This window comes from Danio rerio, chromosome 17 (assembly GCF_049306965.1).
Source record: "Danio rerio strain Tuebingen ecotype United States chromosome 17, GRCz12tu, whole genome shotgun sequence".
NCBI classification, from domain to species: Eukaryota; Metazoa; Chordata; class Actinopteri; order Cypriniformes; family Danionidae; genus Danio; species Danio rerio.
The window spans coordinates 33,707,342-33,729,641 of NC_133192.1; the positions used below are offsets into that span (position 1 = coordinate 33,707,342).

General features: G+C 36.5%; 1 protein-coding gene across 8 annotated transcripts in view; it reads left to right on the forward strand.

Annotated features, from left to right (window-relative positions):
* LOC141378611 (uncharacterized) overlaps nt 1–22,300 on the forward strand; it is a 167,170-nt gene that overhangs the window by 17,998 nt on the left and 126,872 nt on the right. For 2 of the 8 annotated variants that reach the window (XM_073928647.1, XM_073928648.1), the window contains exon 4: nt 809–4,155. The exons of the other annotated variants lie outside the window; for them this stretch is intronic. In XM_073928647.1, the coding sequence (XP_073784748.1) occupies nt 809–951 (143 nt within the window). In that variant the 3' untranslated portion in view covers nt 952–4,155. Of the gene's footprint in view, nt 1–808; nt 4,156–22,300 lie in introns of those variants that run through there. 8 annotated transcript variants of the gene reach the window in all.

Here is a 22,300-nt window from a genome sequence, read left to right on the forward strand (position 1 = left end):
CATTAATGTCGTTCCATCGTACCCATGTTTGTTATCACATGATCTGTTGAAACTGTCTATGCACATGCTGGAATTTGTTCAGGTTTTACATCATAGTTTATGCACATTTTTTTCTTACTGGATCAAAAAAATGTATCCTACTCAGTAGTGCGCAGTTTATATGAGCATATTCTAAACTTATGCATGTCTTTGCTTTCCATTGAGCATTTTATGCTATATTTTAATATTTGCATAAAAATATGAGGAAGGAAACAGCTACTGTTTGAAACTAGTATTTTTATTTGAAACTGGAATTTAATTTTTTTAATATAGGATAGCTACTGAATTAGATCCACGGTCAGGATACTGATTTTTACAAAGGAATTTACTCTTTTACAAAGGAAGCAAGTGAGTGGGAGCTGCTGAAAAGAAAATAGTGTGAGTTTCAAATTTCTTATGTGAGATGATGCATCATTGACTCTACATTACCTTGCATCTGTTGGCACCTATTCTGGCTCTGTATGGCTAAATACATTTCCTCACGATGAGCTGAAGGAAAACTCCCTCTCTGCAGCACACTAATCTTTTGCATGCGGTTCTTGAGGCATGGAGCGGCACAACTGCATGACTGGGCTCTGATGAACTAACACCAGGTACCACTGCAGTGAGGGCACGCAATGGCACTTATCCACAAGTCTTAGTTTATTTATGTGCCAATCCTTCACTGTCCTTTTGCAACCCTCTGCATCTGTCTTTTAAATCAGCCTGTCTCTTTCTCTCTCACTGATCCGGACATGCTTTAGTGAATAGGATTTAACTTTTATTTCAGAGCCAATTGTGAATACAATGGCAGGGTCGTCCGTGATAATCAAGAGCTCAGATGGGCTCAGTGAGAAACGCTTTAGAAATACATCATCATACTTGGACTTGGAGGATCAAGAGATAAAAATAACTGGTACGACATTCATATAACTATGTTTTTCAGAAAATTGAGACAGTTTATCAGTAAATTAGTGCAATGAAAAAAAAGTGTCTAGAACTTCTTATGGAAACACTGCCTAATTACAACCAGTATTACCAAGATTACATGAAAGTGTTTGTGATTTTGTTTCTCTAAAGCAGTGGTTCTCAAAGTGGGGGTCGGGACCCCCCGAGGGGTCGCGGGACATTGAAGGGGGGTAGGGGGGTCGCCTGGTGATTTCCAAATATCTATTTATTTTTAATAAACCTTTCTATTTAATAAATAAGTATTACCATAGTTTATCCATAACCTACTGAATAGTTGTTTTTAGATACTATATACTATATAGTAGCTTATAGTTACTAGTTATATTGGATTGCGACCCCTGAGGTAAATACATTATATTAAAGACACAGCATTAGCGTCAAATGCAGCATATTGATTTTATAATACCAGGTTAAACTTTCTGGCACATTTACATCACTGGCACACATTAGAAAAATTAAGCGAAGAATAGACTTGGGTCCATTGGTGTGTTTGCGCCATTGCATGCAAGGTTTTGAATTTATAACCACCTCAGAGGATATTGGGGGTTGCGAGTCACTGGCATTGTAATTTTGGGGGTCGCGTACTGAAAAGTTTGGAAACCCCTGCTCTAAAGGATAGTTCATCCAAAATCAAGTCTTTTTAAACACAAAAAGATATATTGAGAAATATCCTAGTTATATTGAAAATAAACATTGAAGAGCTATCTTTTAGTACCCCTGATAGTATCATAATTGCATGTTACAGTCTGCTGGCTTTTCAAAGTTGCAGTTTCATTTGGATATATCTTATACCCTAGGGAAAAAGCAACATTTCAGAAATACTGATATAACATTTATTTAATCAACAGATGCAATGCAATTTAAATCATAACAAAATCAGAGAGGTGCAAAAATGTGGGCACCCAACATAACAATGACATCAGTCTTTTGTTCAGCCACCTTTTGCTGAAATACAACCTGTAGATGCTTTTAATGATTTTCAAGTTTGGTGACTGGGATGGCCATTTTAGGACATTGTATCCTGTTTGAGCATGAATTCCTTGGTAGGTCTGGAACTTTCCTTTGGGTGATTGTCCTGCTAAAACATCTAACCCTGGAGTAACTTTAGCCTCTTGACTGATTCCTCAACAAAGTTCTTTAGAATCTGCTGATACTGGGTAGAAATCTATGCCACCTTTAACTCTGACAAGGTTTTCAGTACCCGTGGTTGCCATATATCCTGTGCTGTTTTTCTGCCTGTTATTGTGACCCAGTCTGTCCTTGGAATATTTTTCCAAAATGATTCAGGCTTGTCCAGATGAGCCTCTGAATACCTCAAAAGACTCAGCTTGTTGGTAGAATGCAGAAAAAGCTTTTTCTGCATCACCCTTACATTGAGTTGTTCTTTGTGAATGATCTACAATGACATTATGAGCAGCGAGATGTTCATGGAGCTCTATGAAGTGGTATGTGGTTTGTCAGATATTTTTCTTGGCCTACCACATCTTTCTTCACCACACAGTAAATTTTGCTGTGTTGAGTAAACTCTTAAAGAGTTCAATTTAACACTGCACGGGAGTGTATTCAGAATTGGTGTTAAATGAACACTTTTCATTGTGTTATATTTTCAGAGTAAGATTAACTTGATTTTGAGTTAAAATTTAACACTGGTCAACACTGAAAATTGTTAAGCTGTTTTACTCTATCGAGAAATTGCTCTGACCGGTGTTCCTTAATTTAACACCACACAGAAATTAACTCAGGTTAAATGTTAATACATCACTAATAAAGAGTCGATTTACAACCCATATGGTGTTGCTTTAACTGTCATTATTTCACTCTGGTGCAATTCTTTAATGCTACTAAACATACTAAAATACATTAACCAACAAATAAAACAGAAAACCAAACTCAATATCAGTTAAAAACATCCAGGCTTACAAAAATACAGTGCAAAAATATTAAGTCTGCAAAAAATGGCAATATGGTACCATATGAAGTACAGAATCTGTTGTGCCATATTTTCTTTGAAGATCAAATGGTTTGAAAAAACAAAGCTCATTAACTACTGTAAAAACTTTGTCTGGATGCAGTCTGACTGTAAATGCATAGTAATGCTCATCAAAACAAACAGTTTCCATTAGTGTGCCACATAACAGTACATTTTCATCTTTGACAGCTAGAGTCATGATCTTACAAAACACTGGCATCTCACATGCTACTTCTGTGCAGATAATAAAGTCAGGACGATACTCTGTGCCATGATGTTTGATCCACTTTACAGCATAGACCATTTCAGACATTACCACACCTAATTTTGAAGCAATCTCTGGGCCACCTCTAACTTCTTCCATAGATGAAACAAAACCATTTATAGCAGACTGACTTAAACCAGCAACTTTCAGTTGTGCAACAGCAAACGCACACATATCTAAAGCGATCTTATTCGACTTTAACATTACAGATGTTGTGGCCACTTCTTCAGCACTGTCACTCTGGTGAAACATTTCAGCACTAACTTCTTCGTCTGCCACACAGATGCCACTAGGGTCACAACTCTGTTCACATTGTTCAGGATGTTTTATATTTAAATGTTTTCTAAAACCTGAGAAGGTACCAAACTCAGAACCGCATTCTGCCTCTACACATTTAAGTCGAAGGCTCTTTCCAGGAACCAAACCATGAACTAATCTTGAAGTGCCTAACAAGCATTTTTGAACCATTTACCGGTAATTCAGTCTCGCAAACAAAACACTTCATGAATGCAATGGAACCTTAGGCACCGAGTTAAGCAGCCTTGCTCTAACCTCAGCAACACGAGGACTTTCTTTCACTTTCCCAACATCTATGTTGTACACAGTGGTTTGAATGAAAGTGTACATGTTGTGCAGCATAGTGTTGTAAGAGGTGCCAAAAACATAATGTGCCTTAAACAGTTCATCAAAAGCTCCAAGAGAAGAAGCGGACTTGCATGGAATGGCATGCTGATCAAGGATGATGAAGAACCGGTGAATTGAATCTTCTGAGGACCTACAGCCAGGAGATAAGGCTGAGCGCTTGCTAAGATGTCTTGTAGATGCTCCTCGATGTTTGTTCCACTCTAAAAAAGCAAATAAGTAAAAAAAGATGCATCACTAACAAGTTAAAGAATAGAAAACTATGACAGAACAATCATTAAATAAAACCAGCAAAAAAAAAAAACTGTTTAAATAGACAACAAACAATTGGTTAACATAATAAATGTTAACTCAATGAAAAAACCAATGTTGAAAACGCTCTGGTTACTAAAATAACCCTCGTTCCCCGAGGAGGGGAACGGAAATGCTATAAGTGAATTTACTTAATTCACAAATGGGGATTTCAATTCAGAAAGCTAATCGTCTGAAAGAGTACGGGCCAATGAAATGAAATGAAATGCCAATGAATTGGCAGCGTAAGCTTGCGCACGTGTGCCTTATTGCCATCAAGATTAAAATTCACTGATGTTGATCCTGGACCATCAAGATTCTAACTTACAGATGTTGATCCTGGACCATTAAGATTCAAATTCATTGATGTTGATCATGGATCATCAAAATTAATAATCGTTGATGTTGATCCCGGACCATCAAGATTCAAATTCACTGATATTGATCCTGGACCATCAAGATTAAAATTCACTGATGTTGATCCTGGACCATCAAGATTAAAATTTACAGATGTTGATCCTGGACCATCAAGATTCAAATTCACTGATGTTAATCCTGGACCATAAAGATTCGAATTCACTGATGTCAATCCTGGACCATCAAGATTTTAATTCACTAATGTTGATCCTGGACCATCAAGAATAAAATTTACTGATGATGCTCCAGGACAATCAAGACTCAAACTCAGTGATGTTGATCTTGGACCATCAAGAGTAAAATTGACTGATGTTGATCCTGGACCATCAAGATTTAAATTCAGTGATGTTGACCCTTGACCATCAAAATTCTAATCCAGAGATGTTGATCCTGGACAATAAAGAGTAAAATTCACTGATGTTTATCCTGGACCATCAAAATTAAGATATACAGATGTTAATCCTGGATCATCAAGATTAAAATTCACTGATGTTGATCCTGGACCATCAAAATTAAAATTCAGTGATGTTGATCCTGGACCATCAAGATTCAAATTCATTATTGTTTATCCTGGACCATCAAAATTTAAAATTCAGTGATGTTGATCCTGGACCATCAAAATTAAAATATACAGATGTTGATCCTGGACAATCAAGAGTAAAATTCACTGATGTTGATCCTGGACCATGAAGATTAAAATTCACTGATGTTGATCCTGGACCATCAAGATTAAAATTCAGTAATGTTGATCCTGGACCATCAAGATAAAAATTCAGTGATGTTGATCTTGGACCATCAAGATAAAAATTCAGTGATGTTGATCCTGGACCATCAAGATTCAGATTCACTGATGTTGATCCTGGACCATCAAGATTAAAATTCAGCGATGTTGATCTTGGACCATCAAGAGTAAAATTCACTGATGTTGATCCTGGACCACCAAGATTAAAATTCACTGATGTTGATCCTGGACCATCAAGATTAAAATTCAGTAATGTCGATCCTGAACCATTAAGATAAAAATTCAGTGATGTTGATCTTGGACCATCAAGATAAAAATTCAGTGATGTTGATCCTGGACCATCAAGATTCAGATTCACTGATGTTGATCCTGGACCATCAAAATTAAAATTCAGTGATGTTGATCCTGGACCATCAAGATAAAAGTTCACTGATGTTGATCCTGGACCATCAAGATTAAAATTCAGTGATGTTGATCCTGGACCATCAAGATTAAAGTTCAGGGATGTTGATCCTGGACCATCAACATTAAAAATATATTACTGACCATCAAGATTAAAATTCAGTGATGTTGATCCTGGACCATCAAGATTATAAATCATTTATGTTGATCCTGGACCAGCAAGATTCTAATTTACAGATGTTGATCCTGGACCATCAAGATTAAAAATCATTGATGTTGATCCTGGACCAGCAAGATTCTAATTTACAGATGTTGATCCTGGACCATCAAGATTAAAATTCACTGATGTTGATCCTGGACCATCAAGATTAAAATTCAGTGATGTTGATCCTGGACCATCAAGACTCAAATTCACTGATGTTGATCCTGGACCAGCAAGATAATTATTCACTGATGTTGATACAGGACCATCAAGATTAAAATTCAGTGATGTTGATCCTGGACCATTAAGATTAAAATTTACTGATGTTGATCCTAGGCCATCAAGATAAAAATTCACTGATGTTGATCCTGAACCATCAAGATTAAAATTCACTAATGTTGATTCTGGACCAGCAAGACTCAAATTCACTGATGTTGATCCAGGACCATCAAGATTAAATATTACTGATGTTGATCCTGGACCATCAAGATTAAAATTTACTGATGTTGATCCTGGACCATCAAAATTAAAGTTCACTGATGTTGATCCTGGACTATCAAGATTAAAAAATCAGTGATGTTGATCCTGGACCATCAAGATTAAAATTCACTGATGTTGATCCTGGACCAGCAAGACTCAAATTCACTGATGTTGATCCTGGACCATTGAAATTATAATTCACTGATGTTGATCCTGGACCATCAAGATTAAAATTCACTGATGTTGATCCTGGACCATCAAGATTAAAATTCACTGATGTTGATCCTGGACCATCAATATTAAAATTCACTGATGTTGATCCTGGACCATCAAGATTAAAATTCACTGATGTTGATCCTGGACCATCAAAATTAAAGTTCACTGATGTTGATCCAGGACTATCAAGATTAAAAATTCAGTGATGATGATCCTGGACCATCAAGATAAAAATTCACTGTTGTTGATCCTGGACCATGAAGGTTAAAATTTACTGATGTTGATCCTGGACCATCAAGATTAAAATTTACTGATGTTGATCCTGGACCATCAAGATAAAAATTAACTGATGTTGATCCTGGACCATCAAGACTCAAATTCACTGATGTTGATCCTGGACCATCTGAATTAAAATTCACTGATGTTGATCCTGGACTATCAAGATAAAAGTTCACTGATGTTGATCCTGGACCATCAAGATTAAAATTCAGTGATGTTGATCCTGGACCATCAAAATAGTATTCACTGATGTTGATCCTGGACCAGCAAGATGAATATTCACTGATGTTGATACTGGACCATCAAGATTAAAATTCAGTGATGTTGATCATGGACCATCAAGATTAAAATTTACTGATGTTGATACTAGACCATCAAGACTAAAATTCACTGATGTTGATCCTGGACCATTAAGATTCAAATTCAGTGATGTTGATCCTGGACCATCAAGATAAAAATTCACTAATGTTGATCCTGGACCATCAAAATTAAATCTCAGTGATGTTGATCCTGGACCATCAAGATAAAAATTCACTAATGTTGATCCTGGACCATCAAGATTAAAATTCACTGATGTTGATCCTGGACCATCAAGATTAAAATTCACTGAAATTAAAATCTACATTTTAATTTTGATGGTCCAGGATCAACATCACTGAATTTTAATCTTGATGGTCCAGGATCAACATCAAGATTTAAATATACTGTTGTTGATCCTGGACCATCAAGATAAAAATTCACTGATGTTGATCCTGGACCATCCAAATTAAAATATACTGATGTTGATCCTGGACAATCAAGATTAAAATTCAGTGATGTTGATCCTGGACCATCAAGATTAAATATTACTGATGTTGATCCTGGACCATCAAGATTAAAATTCACTGATGTTGATCCTGGACCATCAAGATTAAAATTCACTGATGTTGATCCTGGACCATCAAGATTTCAATTTATTGTTGTTGATCCTGGACCATCAAGATAAAAGTTCACTGATGTTGATCCTAGACCATCAAGATTAAAATGCAGTGATGTTGATCCTGGACCATCAAGATTAAAGTTCACTGATGTTGATCATGGACCATTAAGATTAAAATTCAGTGATGTTGATCCTGGACCATCAATATTAAAATTCAGGGATGTTGATCCTGGACCATCAAGATAAAAATTCAGTGATGTTGATCCTGGACTATCAAGATTCAGATTCACTGATGTTGATCCTGGACCATCAAGATTCAAAATCACTGATGTTGATCCTGGACCATTAAGATTAAAATTCACTAATGTTGATCCTGGACCATCAAGATTCAAATTCACTGATGTTGATCCTGGACCATCAAGATTAAAATTCACTAATGTTGATCCTGGACCATCAAAAATAAAATTCAGTGATGTTGATCCTGGACCGTCAAGATTCAGATTCACTGATGTTGATACTGGACCATCAAGATTCAAATTCAGTGATGTTGATCCTGGACAATCAAGATTCAGATTCACTGATGTTGATACTGGACCATCAAGATTCAAATTCACTGATGTTGATCCTGGACCATCAAGATTAAAATTCACTAATGTTGATCCTGGACCATCAAGATTCAGATTCACTGATGTTGATTCTGGACCATCAAGATTAAAGTTCACTGATGTTGATCATGGACCATCAAGATTAAAATTCAGTGATGTTGATCCTGGACCATCAATATTAAAATTCAGGGATGTTGATCCTGGACCATCAAGATAAAAATTCAGTGATGTTGATCCTGGACTATCAAGATTCAGATTCACTGATGTTGATCCTGGACCATCAAGATTCAAAATCACTGATGTTGATCCTGGACCATTAAGATTAAAATTCACTAATGTTGATCCTGGACCATCAAGATTCAAATTCACTGATGTTGATCCTGGACCATCAAGATTAAAATTCACTAATGTTGATCCTGGACCATCAAAAATAAAATTCAGTGATGTTGATCCTGGACCGTCAAGATAAAAGTTCACGGATGTTGATCCAGGACCATCAAGATTAAAATTCAGTGATGTTGATCCTGGACAATCAAGATTCAGATTCACTGATGTTGATACTGGACCATCAAGATTCAAATTCACTGATGTTGATCCTGGACCATCAAGATTAAAATTCACTAATGTTGATCCTGGACCATCAAGATTCAGATTCACTGATGTTGATTCTGGACCATCAAGATTCAAATTCACTGATGTTGATCCTGGACCATCAAGATTAAAATTCAGTAATGTTGATCCTGGACCATCAAGATAAAAATTCAGTGATGTTGATCTTGGACCATCAAGATAAAAATTCAGTGATGTTGATCCTGGACCATCAAGATTCAGATTCACTGATGTTGATCCTGGACCATCAAGATTAAAATTCAGTGATGTTGATCCTGGACCATCAAGATAAAAGTTCACTGATGTTGATCCTGGACCATCAAGATTAAAATTCAGTGATGTTGATCCTGGACCATCAAGATTAAAGTTAAGGGATGTTGATCCTGGACCATCAACATTAAAAATCAGGGATGTTGATCCATTACCATCAAGATTCAGATTCACTGATGTTGATCCTGGACCATCGAGAATCAAATTCACTGATGTTGATCCTGGACCATCAATATTAAAATTCAGTAATGTTGATCCTGGACCATCAAGATAAAAATTCAGTGATGTTGATCCTGGACCATTAAGATTCAGATTCAGTGATGTTGATCCTGGACCATCAAGATTAAAATTCAGGGATGTTGATCCTGGACCATCAATATTAAAATTCAGTAATGTTAATCCTGGACCATCAAGATAAAAATTCAGTGATGTTGATCCTGGACCATTAAGATTCAGATTCAGTGATGTTGATCCTGGACCATCAAGATTAAAGTTCAGGGATGTTGATCCTGGACCATCAACATTAAAAATCAGGGATGTTGATCCATTACCATCAAGATTCAGATTCACTGATGTTGATCCTGGACCATCGAGAATCAAATTCACTGATGTTGATCCTGGACCATCAATATTAAAATTCAGTAATGTTGATCCTGGACCATCAAGATAAAAATTCAGTGATGTTGATCCTGGACCATTAAGATTCAGATTCAGTGATGTTGATCCTGGACCATCAAGATTAAAATTCACTGATGTTGATCCTGGACCATCAATATTAAAATTCAGTAATGTTGATCCAGGACCATCAAGATATAAATTCAGTGATGTTGATCCTGGACCATTAAGATTCAGATTCAGTGATGTTGATCCTGGACCATCAAGATTAAAGTTCAGGGATGTTGATCCTGGACCATCAACATTAAAAATCAGGGATGTTGATCCATTACCATCAAGATAAAAATTCAGTGATGTTGATCCTGGACCATTAAGATTCAGATTCAGTGATGTTGATCCTGGACCATCAAGATTAAAATTCACTGATGTTGACCCTGGACCATCAAGATTAAAATTCAGTAATGTTGATCCTGGACCATCAAGATAAAAATTCAGTGATGTTGATCCTGGACCATTAAGATTCAGATTCAGTGATGTTGATCGTGGACCATCAAGATTAAAGTTCAGGGATGTTGATCCTGGACCATCAACATTAAAAATCAGGGATGTTGATCCATTACCATCAAGATTCAGATTCACTGATGTTGATCCTGGACCATCGAGAATCAAATTCACTGATGTTGATCCTGGACCATCAATATTAAAATTCAGTAATGTTGATCCTGGACCATCAAGATAAAAATTCAGTGATGTTGATCCTGGACCATTAAGATTCAGATTCAGTGATGTTGATCCTGGACCATGAAGATTAAAATTCACTGATGTTGACCCTGGACCATCAAGATTAAACTTCATTGATGTTGATCCTGGACCATCAAGATTAAAATTCAGTAATGTTGATCCTGGACCATCAAGATAAAAATTCAGTGATGTTGATCCGGGACCATCAAGATTAAAATTCACTAATGTTGATCCTGGACCATCAAGGTTCAAATTCACTGATGTTGATCCTGGACCATCAAAATTAAAATTCAGTGATGTTGATCCTGAACCATCAAGATGAAAATTCCCTGATGTTGATCCTGGACCATCAAGATTAAAATTCACTGAAGTTGATCCTGGACCATCAAGATTAAAATTTAGTAATGTTGATTCTGGACCGTCAAGATTAAAGTTCACGGATGTTGATCCAGGACCATTAAGATTAAAAATCACTGATGTTGATCCTGGACAATCAAGATTCAGATTCACTGATGTTGATACTGGACCATCAAGATTCAAATTCACTGATGTTGATCCTGGACCATCCAGATTAAAATTCACTAATGTTGATCCTGGACCATCAAGATTCAGATTCACTGATGTTGATCCTGGACCATCAAGATTCAAATTCACTGATGTTGATCCTGGACCATCAAGATTAAAATTCAGTAATGTTGATCCTGGACCATCAAGATAAAAAATCTGTGATTTTGATCCTGGACCATCAAGATTCAGATTCACTGATGTTGATCCTGGACCATCAAGATTAAAATTCACTGATGTTGATCCTGGACCATCAAAATTAAAATTCAGTGATGTTGATCCTGGACCATCAAGATTAAATTCACTGATGTTGATCCTGGACCATCAAGATTAAAATTCACTGATGTTGATCCTGGACCAATAAGATTAAAATTCAGTGATGTTGATCCTGGACCATCAAGATAAAAGTTCACTGATGTTGATCCTGGACCATCAAGATTAAAATTCAGTGATGTTGATCCTGGACCATCAAGATTAAAGTTCAGGGATGTTGATCCTGGACCATCAAGATTAAAATTCAGGGATGTTGATTCAGGACCATCAAGATTCAGATTCACTGATGTTGATCCTGGACCATCAAGATTCAAATTCACTGATGTTGATCCTAGACCATCAATATTAAAATTCAGTAATGTTGATCCTGGACCATCAAGATAAAAATTCAGTGATGTTGATCCTGGACCATCAAGATTCAGATTCACTGATGTTGATCCTAGACCATCAAGATTCAAATTCACTGATGTTGAACCTGGACCATCAAGATTAAAATTCACTAATGTTGATCCTGGACCATCAAAATTAAAATTCAGTAATGTTGATCCTGGACCATCAGTATTAAAATTCACTGATGTTGATCCTGGACCATCAAGATTAAAATTCACTGATGTTGATCCTGGACCATCAAGATTAAAATTCAGTGATGTTGATCCTGGACAATCAAGATTCAGATTCACTGATGTTGATCCTGGACCATCAAAATTCAAATTCAGTGATGTTGATCCTGGACCATCAATATTAAAATTCAGTAATGTTGATCCTGGACCATCAAGATTAAAATTCACTGATGTTGATCCTGGACCATCAAGATTAAAATTCAGTGATGTTGATCCAGGATCATCAAGATTAAAATTCAGTGATGTTGATCCTGGACAATCAAGATTCAGATTCACTGTTGTTGATCCTGGACCATCAAATTTCAAATTCAGTGATGTTGATCCTGGACCATCAATATTAAAATTCAGTAATGTTGATCCTGGACCATCAAGATAAAAATTCAGTGATGTTGATCCTGGACCATCAAGATTCAGATTCACTGATGTTGATCCTAGACCATCAAGATTCAAATTCACTGATGTTGAACCTGGACCATCAAGATTAAAATTCACTAATGTTGATCCTGGACCATCAAAATTAAAATTCAGTAATGTTGATCCTGGACCATCAGTATTAAAATTCACTGATGTTGATCCTGGACCATCAAGATTAAAATTTACTGATATTGATCCTGGACCATCAATATTAAAATTCAGTAATGTTGATCCTGGACCATCAAGATTAAAATTCACTGATGTTGATCCTGGACCATCAAGATTCAGATTCACTGATGTTGATCCTGGACCATCAAGATTCAAATTCACTGATGTTGATCCTGGACCATCAAGATTAAAATTCAGTAACGTTGATCCTGGACCATCAAGATAAAAATTCAGTGATGTTGATCCAGGATCATCAAGATTAAAATTCAGTGATGTTGATCCTGGACAATCAAGATTCAGATTCACTGTTGTTGATCCTGGACCATCAAATTTCAAATTCAGTGATGTTGATCCTGGACCATCAATATTAAAATTCAGTAATGTTGATCCTGGACCATCAAGATTAAAATTCACAGATGTTGATCCTGGACCATCAAGATTAAAATTCAGTGATGTTGATCCTGGACCATCAAGATTAAAGTTCACTGATGTTGATCCTGAACCATCAAGATTAAAATTCAGTGATGTTGATCCTGGACCATCAAGATTAAAGTTCACTGATGTGGATCATGGACCATCAAGATTAAAATTCAGTGATGTTGATCCTGGACCATCAAGATTAAAGTTCACTGATGTTGATCATGGACCATCAAGATTAAATTTCAGTGATGTTGATCCTGGACCATCAAGATTAAAATTCAGGGATGTTGATCCTGGACCATCAAGATTAAAATTCAGGGATGTTGATCCAGGACCATCAAGATTCAGATTCACTGATGTTGATCCTGGACCATCAAGATTCAAATTCACTGATGTTGATCCTGGACCATCAAGATAAAAAATCTGTGATTTTGATCCTGGACCATCAAGATTCAGATTCACTGATGTTGATCCTGGACCATCAAGATTAAAATTCACTGATGTTGATCCTGGACCATCAAAATTAAAATTCAGTGATGTTGATCCTGGACCATCAAGATTAAATTCACTGATGTTGATCCTGGACCATCAAGATTAAAATTCACTGATGTTGATCCTGGACCAATAAGATTAAAATTCAGTGATGTTGATCCTGGACCATCAAGATAAAAGTTCACTGATGTTGATCCTGGACCATCAAGATTAAAATTCAGTGATGTTGATCCTGGACCATCAAGATAAAAATTCAGTGATGTTGATCCTGGACCATCAAGATTCAGATTCACTGATGTTGATCCTGGACCATCAAGATTAAAATTCAGTGATGTTGATCCTGGACCATCAAGATAAAAGTTCACTGATGTTGATCCTGGACCATCAAGATTAAAATTCAGTGATGTTGATCCTGGACCATCAAGATTAAAGTTAAGGGATGTTGATCCTGGACCATCAACATTAAAAATCAGGGATGTTGATCCATTACCATCAAGATTCAGATTCACTGATGTTGATCCTGGACCATCGAGAATCAAATTCACTGATGTTGATCCTGGACCATCAATATTAAAATTCAGTAATGTTGATCCTGGACCATCAAGATAAAAATTCAGTGATGTTGATCCTGGACCATTAAGATTCAGATTCAGTGATGTTGATCCTGGACCATCAAGATTAAAATTCAGGGATGTTGATCCTGGACCATCAATATTAAAATTCAGTAATGTTAATCCTGGACCATCAAGATAAAAATTCAGTGATGTTGATCCTGGACCATTAAGATTCAGATTCAGTGATGTTGATCCTGGACCATCAAGATTAAAGTTCAGGGATGTTGATCCTGGACCATCAACATTAAAAATCAGGGATGTTGATCCATTACCATCAAGATTCAGATTCACTGATGTTGATCCTGGACCATCGAGAATCAAATTCACTGATGTTGATCCTGGACCATCAATATTAAAATTCAGTAATGTTGATCCTGGACCATCAAGATAAAAATTCAGTGATGTTGATCCTGGACCATTAAGATTCAGATTCAGTGATGTTGATCCTGGACCATCAAGATTAAAATTCACTGATGTTGATCCTGGACCATCAATATTAAAATTCAGTAATGTTGATCCAGGACCATCAAGATATAAATTCAGTGATGTTGATCCTGGACCATTAAGATTCAGATTCAGTGATGTTGATCCTGGACCATCAAGATTAAAGTTCAGGGATGTTGATCCTGGACCATCAACATTAAAAATCAGGGATGTTGATCCATTACCATCAAGATAAAAATTCAGTGATGTTGATCCTGGACCATTAAGATTCAGATTCAGTGATGTTGATCCTGGACCATCAAGATTAAAATTCACTGATGTTGACCCTGGACCATCAAGATTAAAATTCAGTAATGTTGATCCTGGACCATCAAGATAAAAATTCAGTGATGTTGATCCTGGACCATTAAGATTCAGATTCAGTGATGTTGATCGTGGACCATCAAGATTAAAGTTCAGGGATGTTGATCCTGGACCATCAACATTAAAAATCAGGGATGTTGATCCATTACCATCAAGATTCAGATTCACTGATGTTGATCCTGGACCATCGAGAATCAAATTCACTGATGTTGATCCTGGACCATCAATATTAAAATTCAGTAATGTTTATCCTGGACCATCAAGATAAAAATTCAGTGATGTTGATCCTGGACCATTAAGATTCAGATTCAGTGATGTTGATCCTGGACCATGAAGATTAAAATTCACTGATGTTGACCCTGGACCATCAAGATTAAACTTCATTGATGTTGATCCTGGACCATCAAGATTAAAATTCAGTAATGTTGATCCTGGACCATCAAGATAAAAATTCAGTGATGTTGATCCGGGACCATCAAGATTAAAATTCACTAATGTTGATCCTGGACCATCAAGGTTCAAATTCACTGATGTTGATCCTGGACCATCAAAATTAAAATTCAGTGATGTTGATCCTGAACCATCAAAATGAAAATTCCCTGATGTTGATCCTGGACCATCAAGATTAAAATTCACTGAAGTTGATCCTGGACCATCAAGATTAAAATTTAGTAATGTTGATTCTGGACCGTCAAGATTAAAGTTCACGGATGTTGATCCAGGACCATTAAGATTAAAAATCACTGATGTTGATCCTGGACAATCAAGATTCAGATTCACTGATGTTGATACTGGACCATCAAGATTCAAATTCACTGATGTTGATCCTGGACCATCCAGATTAAAATTCACTAATGTTGATCCTGGACCATCAAGATTCAGATTCACTGATGTTGATCCTGGACCATCAAGATTCAAATTCACTGATGTTGATCCTGGACCATCAAGATTAAAATTCAGTAATGTTGATCCTGGACCATCAAGATAAAAAATCTGTGATTTTGATCCTGGACCATCAAGATTCAGATTCACTGATGTTGATCCTGGACCATCAAGATTAAAATTCACTGATGTTGATCCTGGACCATCAAAATTAAAATTCAGTGATGTTGATCCTGGACCATCAAGATTAAATTCACTGATGTTGATCCTGGACCATCAAGATTAAAATTCACTGATGTTGATCCTGGACCAATAAGATTAAAATTCAGTGATGTTGATCCTGGACCATCAAGATAAAAGTTCACTGATGTTGATCCTGGACCATCAAGATTAAAATTCAGTGATGTTGATCCTGGACCATCAAGATTAAAGTTCAGGGATGTTGATCCTGGACCATCAAGATTAAAATTCAGGGATGTTGATTCAGGACCATCAAGATTCAGATTCACTGATGTTGATCCTGGACCATCAAGATTCAAATTCACTGATGTTGATCCTAGACCATCAATATTAAAATTCAGTAATGTTGATCCTGGACCATCAAGATAAAAATTCAGTGATGTTGATCCTGGACCATCAAGATTCAGATTCACTGATGTTGATCCTAGACCATCAAGATTCAAATTCACTGATGTTGAACCTGGACCATCAAGATTAAAATTCACTAATGTTGATCCTGGACCATCAAAATTAAAATTCAGTAATGTTGATCCTGGACCATCAGTATTAAAATTCACTGATGTTGATCCTGGACCATCAAGATTAAAATTCACTGATGTTGATCCTGGACCATCAAGATTAAAATTCAGTGATGTTGATCCTGGACAATCAAGATTCAGATTCACTGATGTTGATCCTGGACCATCAAAATTCAAATTCAGTGATGTTGATCCTGGACCATCAATATTAAAATTCAGTAATGTTGATCCTGGACCATCAAGATTAAAATTCACTGATGTTGATCCTGGACCATCAAGATTAAAATTCAGTGATGTTGATCCAGGATCATCAAGATTAAAATTCAGTGATGTTGATCCTGGACAATCAAGATTCAGATTCACTGTTGTTGATCCTGGACCATCAAATTTCAAATTCAGTGATGTTGATCCTGGACCATCAATATTAAAATTCAGTAATGTTGATCCTGGACCATCAAGATAAAAATTCAGTGATGTTGATCCTGGACCATCAAGATTCAGATTCACTGATGTTGATCCTAGACCATCAAGATTCAAATTCACTGATGTTGAACCTGGACCATCAAGATTAAAATTCACTAATGTTGATCCTGGACCATCAAAATTAAAATTCAGTAATGTTGATCCTGGACCATCAGTATTAAAATTCACTGATGTTGATCCTGGACCATCAAGATTAAAATTTACTGATATTGATCCTGGACCATCAATATTAAAATTCAGTAATGTTGATCCTGGACCATCAAGATTAAAATTCACTGATGTTGATCCTGGACCATCAAGATTCAGATTCACTGATGTTGATCCTGGACCATCAAGATTCAAATTCACTGATGTTGATCCTGGACCATCAAGATTAAAATTCAGTAACGTTGATCCTGGACCATCAAGATAAAAATTCAGTGATGTTGATCCAGGATCATCAAGATTAAAATTCAGTGATGTTGATCCTGGACAATCAAGATTCAGATTCACTGTTGTTGATCCTGGACCATCAAATTTCAAATTCAGTGATGTTGATCCTGGACCATCAATATTAAAATTCAGTAATGTTGATCCTGGACCATCAAGATTAAAATTCACAGATGTTGATCCTGGACCATCAAGATTAAAATTCAGTGATGTTGATCCTGGACCATCAAGATTAAAGTTCACTGATGTTGATCCTGAACCATCAAGATTAAAATTCAGTGATGTTGATCCTGGACCATCAAGATTAAAGTTCACTGATGTGGGTCATGGACCATCAAGATTAAAATTCAGTGATGTTGATCCTGGACCATCAAGATTAAAGTTCACTGATGTTGATCATGGACCATCAAGATTAAATTTCAGTGATGTTGATCCTGGACCATCAAGATTAAAATTCAGGGATGTTGATCCTGGACCATCAAGATTAAAATTCAGGGATGTTGATCCAGGACCATCAAGATTCAGATTCACTGATGTTGATCCTGGACCATCAAGATTCAAATTCACTGATGTTGATCCTGGACCATCAAGATTCAAATTCAGTAACGTTGATCCTGGACCATCAAGATAAAAATTCAGTGATGTTGATCCTGGACCATCAAGATTCAGATTCAGTGATGTTGATCCTGGACCATCAAGATTCAAATTCACTGATGTTGATCATGGACAATCAAGATTAAAATTCAGTGATGTTGATCCTGAACAATCAAGATTCAGATTCACTGATGTTGATCCTGGACCATCAAAATTCAAATTCAGTGATGTTGATCCTGGACCATCAATATTAAAATTCAGTAATGTTGATCCTGGACCATCAAGATTAAAATTCACTGATGTTGATCCTGGACCATCAAGATTACAATTCAGTGATGTTGATCCTGGACCATCAATATTAAAATTCAGTAATGTTGATCCTGGACCATCAAGATTAAAATTCACTGATGTTGATCCTGGACCATCAAGATTAAAATTCAGTGATGTTGATCCAGGACCATCAAGATTAAAATTCAGTGATGTTGATCCTGGACAATCAAGATTCAGATTCACTGATGTTGATCCTGGACTATCAAATTTCAAATTTAGTGATGTTGATCCTGGACCATCATTATTAAAATTCAGTAATGTTGATCCTGGACCATCAAGATTAAAATTCACTGATGTTGATCCTGGACCATCAAGATTAAAATTCAGTGATGTTGATCCTGGACCATCAAGATTAAAATTCAGGGATGTTGATCCTGGACCATCAAGATTAAAATTCAGGGATGTTGATCCAGGACCATCAAGATTCAGATTCACTGATGTTGATCCTGGACCATCAAGATTCAAATTCACTGATGTTGATCCTGGACCATCAAGATTAAAATTCAGTAACGTTGATCCTGGACCATCAAGATAAAAATTCAGTGATGTTGATCCTGGACCATCAAGATTCAGATTCAGTGATGTTGATCCTGGACCATCAAGATTCAAATTCACTGATGTTGATCCTGGACCATCAAGATTAAAATTCAGTGATGTTGATCCTGGACGATCAAGATTCAGATTCACTGATGTTGATCCTGGACCATCAAGATTCAAATTCACTGATGTTGATCCTGGACCATTAAGATTAAAATTCACTAATGTTGATCCTGGACCATCAAAATTAAAATTCAGTGATGTTGATCCTGGACCATCAAGATTAAAATTCAGTGATGTGGATCCTGGACCATCAAGATTCAGATTCACTGATGTTGATCCTGGACCATCATAATTAAAATTCAGTAATGTTGATCCTGGACCATCAAGAATAAAATTCACTGATGTTGATCCTGGACCATCAAGATTAAAATTCAGTAATGTTGATCCTGGACCATCAAGATTAAAATTCAGTAATTTTGATCCTGGACCATCAAGATAAAAATTCAGTGATGTTGATCCTGGACCATCAAGATTCAGATTCACTGATGTTGATCCTGGACCATCAAGATTCAAATTCACTGATGTTGATCCTGGACCATCAAAATTAAAATTCAGTGATGTTGATCCTGGACCATCAAGATTAAAATTCACTGATGTTGATCCTGGACCATCAAAATTAAAATTCAGTGATGTTGATCCAGGACCATCAAGATTAAAATTCAATGATGTTTTTCCTGGACCATCAAGATTAAAATTTAGTGATGTTGATTCTGGACCGTCAAGATAAAAGTTCACGGATGTTGATCCAGGACCATCAAGATTAAAATTCAGTGATGTTGATCCTGGACAATCAAGATTCAGATTCACTGATGTTGATACTGGACCATCAAGATTCAAATTCACTGATGTTGATCCTGGACCATCAAGATTAAAATTCACTAATGTTGATCTTGGACCATCAAGATTCAGATTCACTGATGTTGATCCTGGACCATCAAGATTCAAATTCACTGATGTTGATCCTGGACCATCAAGATTAAAATTCAGTAATGTTGATCCTGGACCATCAAGATGAAAATTCAGTGATGTTGATCCTGGACTATCAAGATTCAGATTCACTGATGTTGATCCTGGACCATCAAGATTCAAATTCACTGATGTTGATCCTGGACCATCAAGATTAAAATTCACTAATGTTGATCCTGGACCATCAAGATTAAAGTTCAGGGATGTTGATCCTGGACCATCAAGATTAAAATTCAGGGATGTTGATCCAGGACCATCAAGATTCAGATTCACTGATGTTGATCCTGGACCATAAAGATTCAAATTCACTGATGTTGATCCTGGACCATCAATATTAAAGTTTAGTAATGTTGATCCTGGACCATCAAGATAAAAATTCAGTGATGTTGATCCTGGACCATCAAGAAAAAAATTCACTGATGTTGATCCTACACCATCAAGAATAAATTTCAGTGATGTTGATCCTGGACCATCAAGATTAAAATTCAGTAATGTTGATCCTGGACCATCAAGATAAAAATTCAGTGATGTTGATCCTGGACCATCAAGATTCAGATTCACTGATGTTGATCCAGGACCATCAATATTCAAATTCACTGATGTTGATCCTGGACCATCAAAATTAAAATTCAGTAATGTTAATCCTGGACCATCAAGATTAAAATTCAGTAATGTTGATCCTGGACCATCAAGATTAAAATTCACTGATGTTGATCCTGGACCATCAAGATTAAAATTCAGTGATGTTGATCCTGGACCATCAAGATTAAAATTCAGGGATGTTGATCCTGGACCATCAAGAATAAAATTCAGGGATGTTGATCCAGGACCATCAAGATTCAGATTCACTGATGTTGATCCTGGACCATCAAGATTCAAATTCACTGATGTTGATCCTGGACCATCAAGATTAAAATTCAGTAACGTTGATCCTGGACCATCAAGATAAAAATTCAGTGATGTTGATCCTGGACCATCAAGATTCAAATTCACTGATGTTGATCCTGGACCATCAAAATTAAAATTCAGTGATGTTAATCCTGGACCATCAAGATTAAAATTCACTGATGTTGATCCTGGAACATCAAGATTAAAATTTAGTGATGTTGATCCTGGACCATCAAGATAAAAGTTTACGGATGTTGATCCAGGACCATCAAGATTAAAATTCAGTGATGTTGATCCTGGACAATCAAGATTCAGATTCACTGATGTTGATACTGGACCATCAAGATCCAAATTCACTGATGTTGATCCTGGACCATCAAGATTAAAATTCACTAATGTTGATCCTGGACCATCAAGATTCAGATTCACTGATGTTGATCCTGGACCATCAAGATTAAAATTCAGTAATGTTGATCCTGGACCATCAAAATTAAAATTCAGTGATGTTGATCCTGGACCATCAAGATTAAAATTCACTGTTGTTGATCCTGGACCATCAAGATTAAAATTCAGTAATGTTGATCCTGGACCATCAAGATAAAAATTCAGTGATGTTGATCCTGGACCATCAAGATTCAGATTCACTGATGTTGATCCTGGACCATCAAGATTAAAATTCAGTGATGTTGTTCCTGGACCATCAAGATTAAAGTTCACGGATGTTGATCATGGACCATCAAGATTGAAATTCAGTGATGTTGATCCTGGACTATCAAGATTCAGATTCACTGATGTTGATCCTGGACCATCAAGATTCAGATTCACTGATGTTGATCCTGGACCATCAAGATTCAAATTCACTGATGTTGATCCTGGACCATCAAGATTAAAATTCAGTAATGTTGATCCTGGACCATCAAGATGAAAATTCAGTGATGTTGATCCTGGACTATCAAGATTCAGATTCACTGATGTTGATCCTGGACCATCAAGATTCAAATTCACTGATGTTGATCCTGGACCATCAAGATTAAAATTCACTAATGTTGATCCTGGACCATCAAGATTAAAGTTCAGGGATGTTGTTCCTGGACCATCAAGATTAAAATTCAGGGATGTTGATCCAGGACCATCAAGATTCAGATTCACTGATGTTGATCCTGGACCATCAAGATTTAAATTCACTGATGTTGATCCTGGACCATCAATATTAAACTTTAGTAATGTTGATCCTGGACCATCAAGATAAAAATTCAGTGATGTTGATCCTGGACCATCAAGATTCAGATTCACTGATGTTGATCCTGGACCATCAAGATTCAAATTCACTGATGTTGATCCTGGACC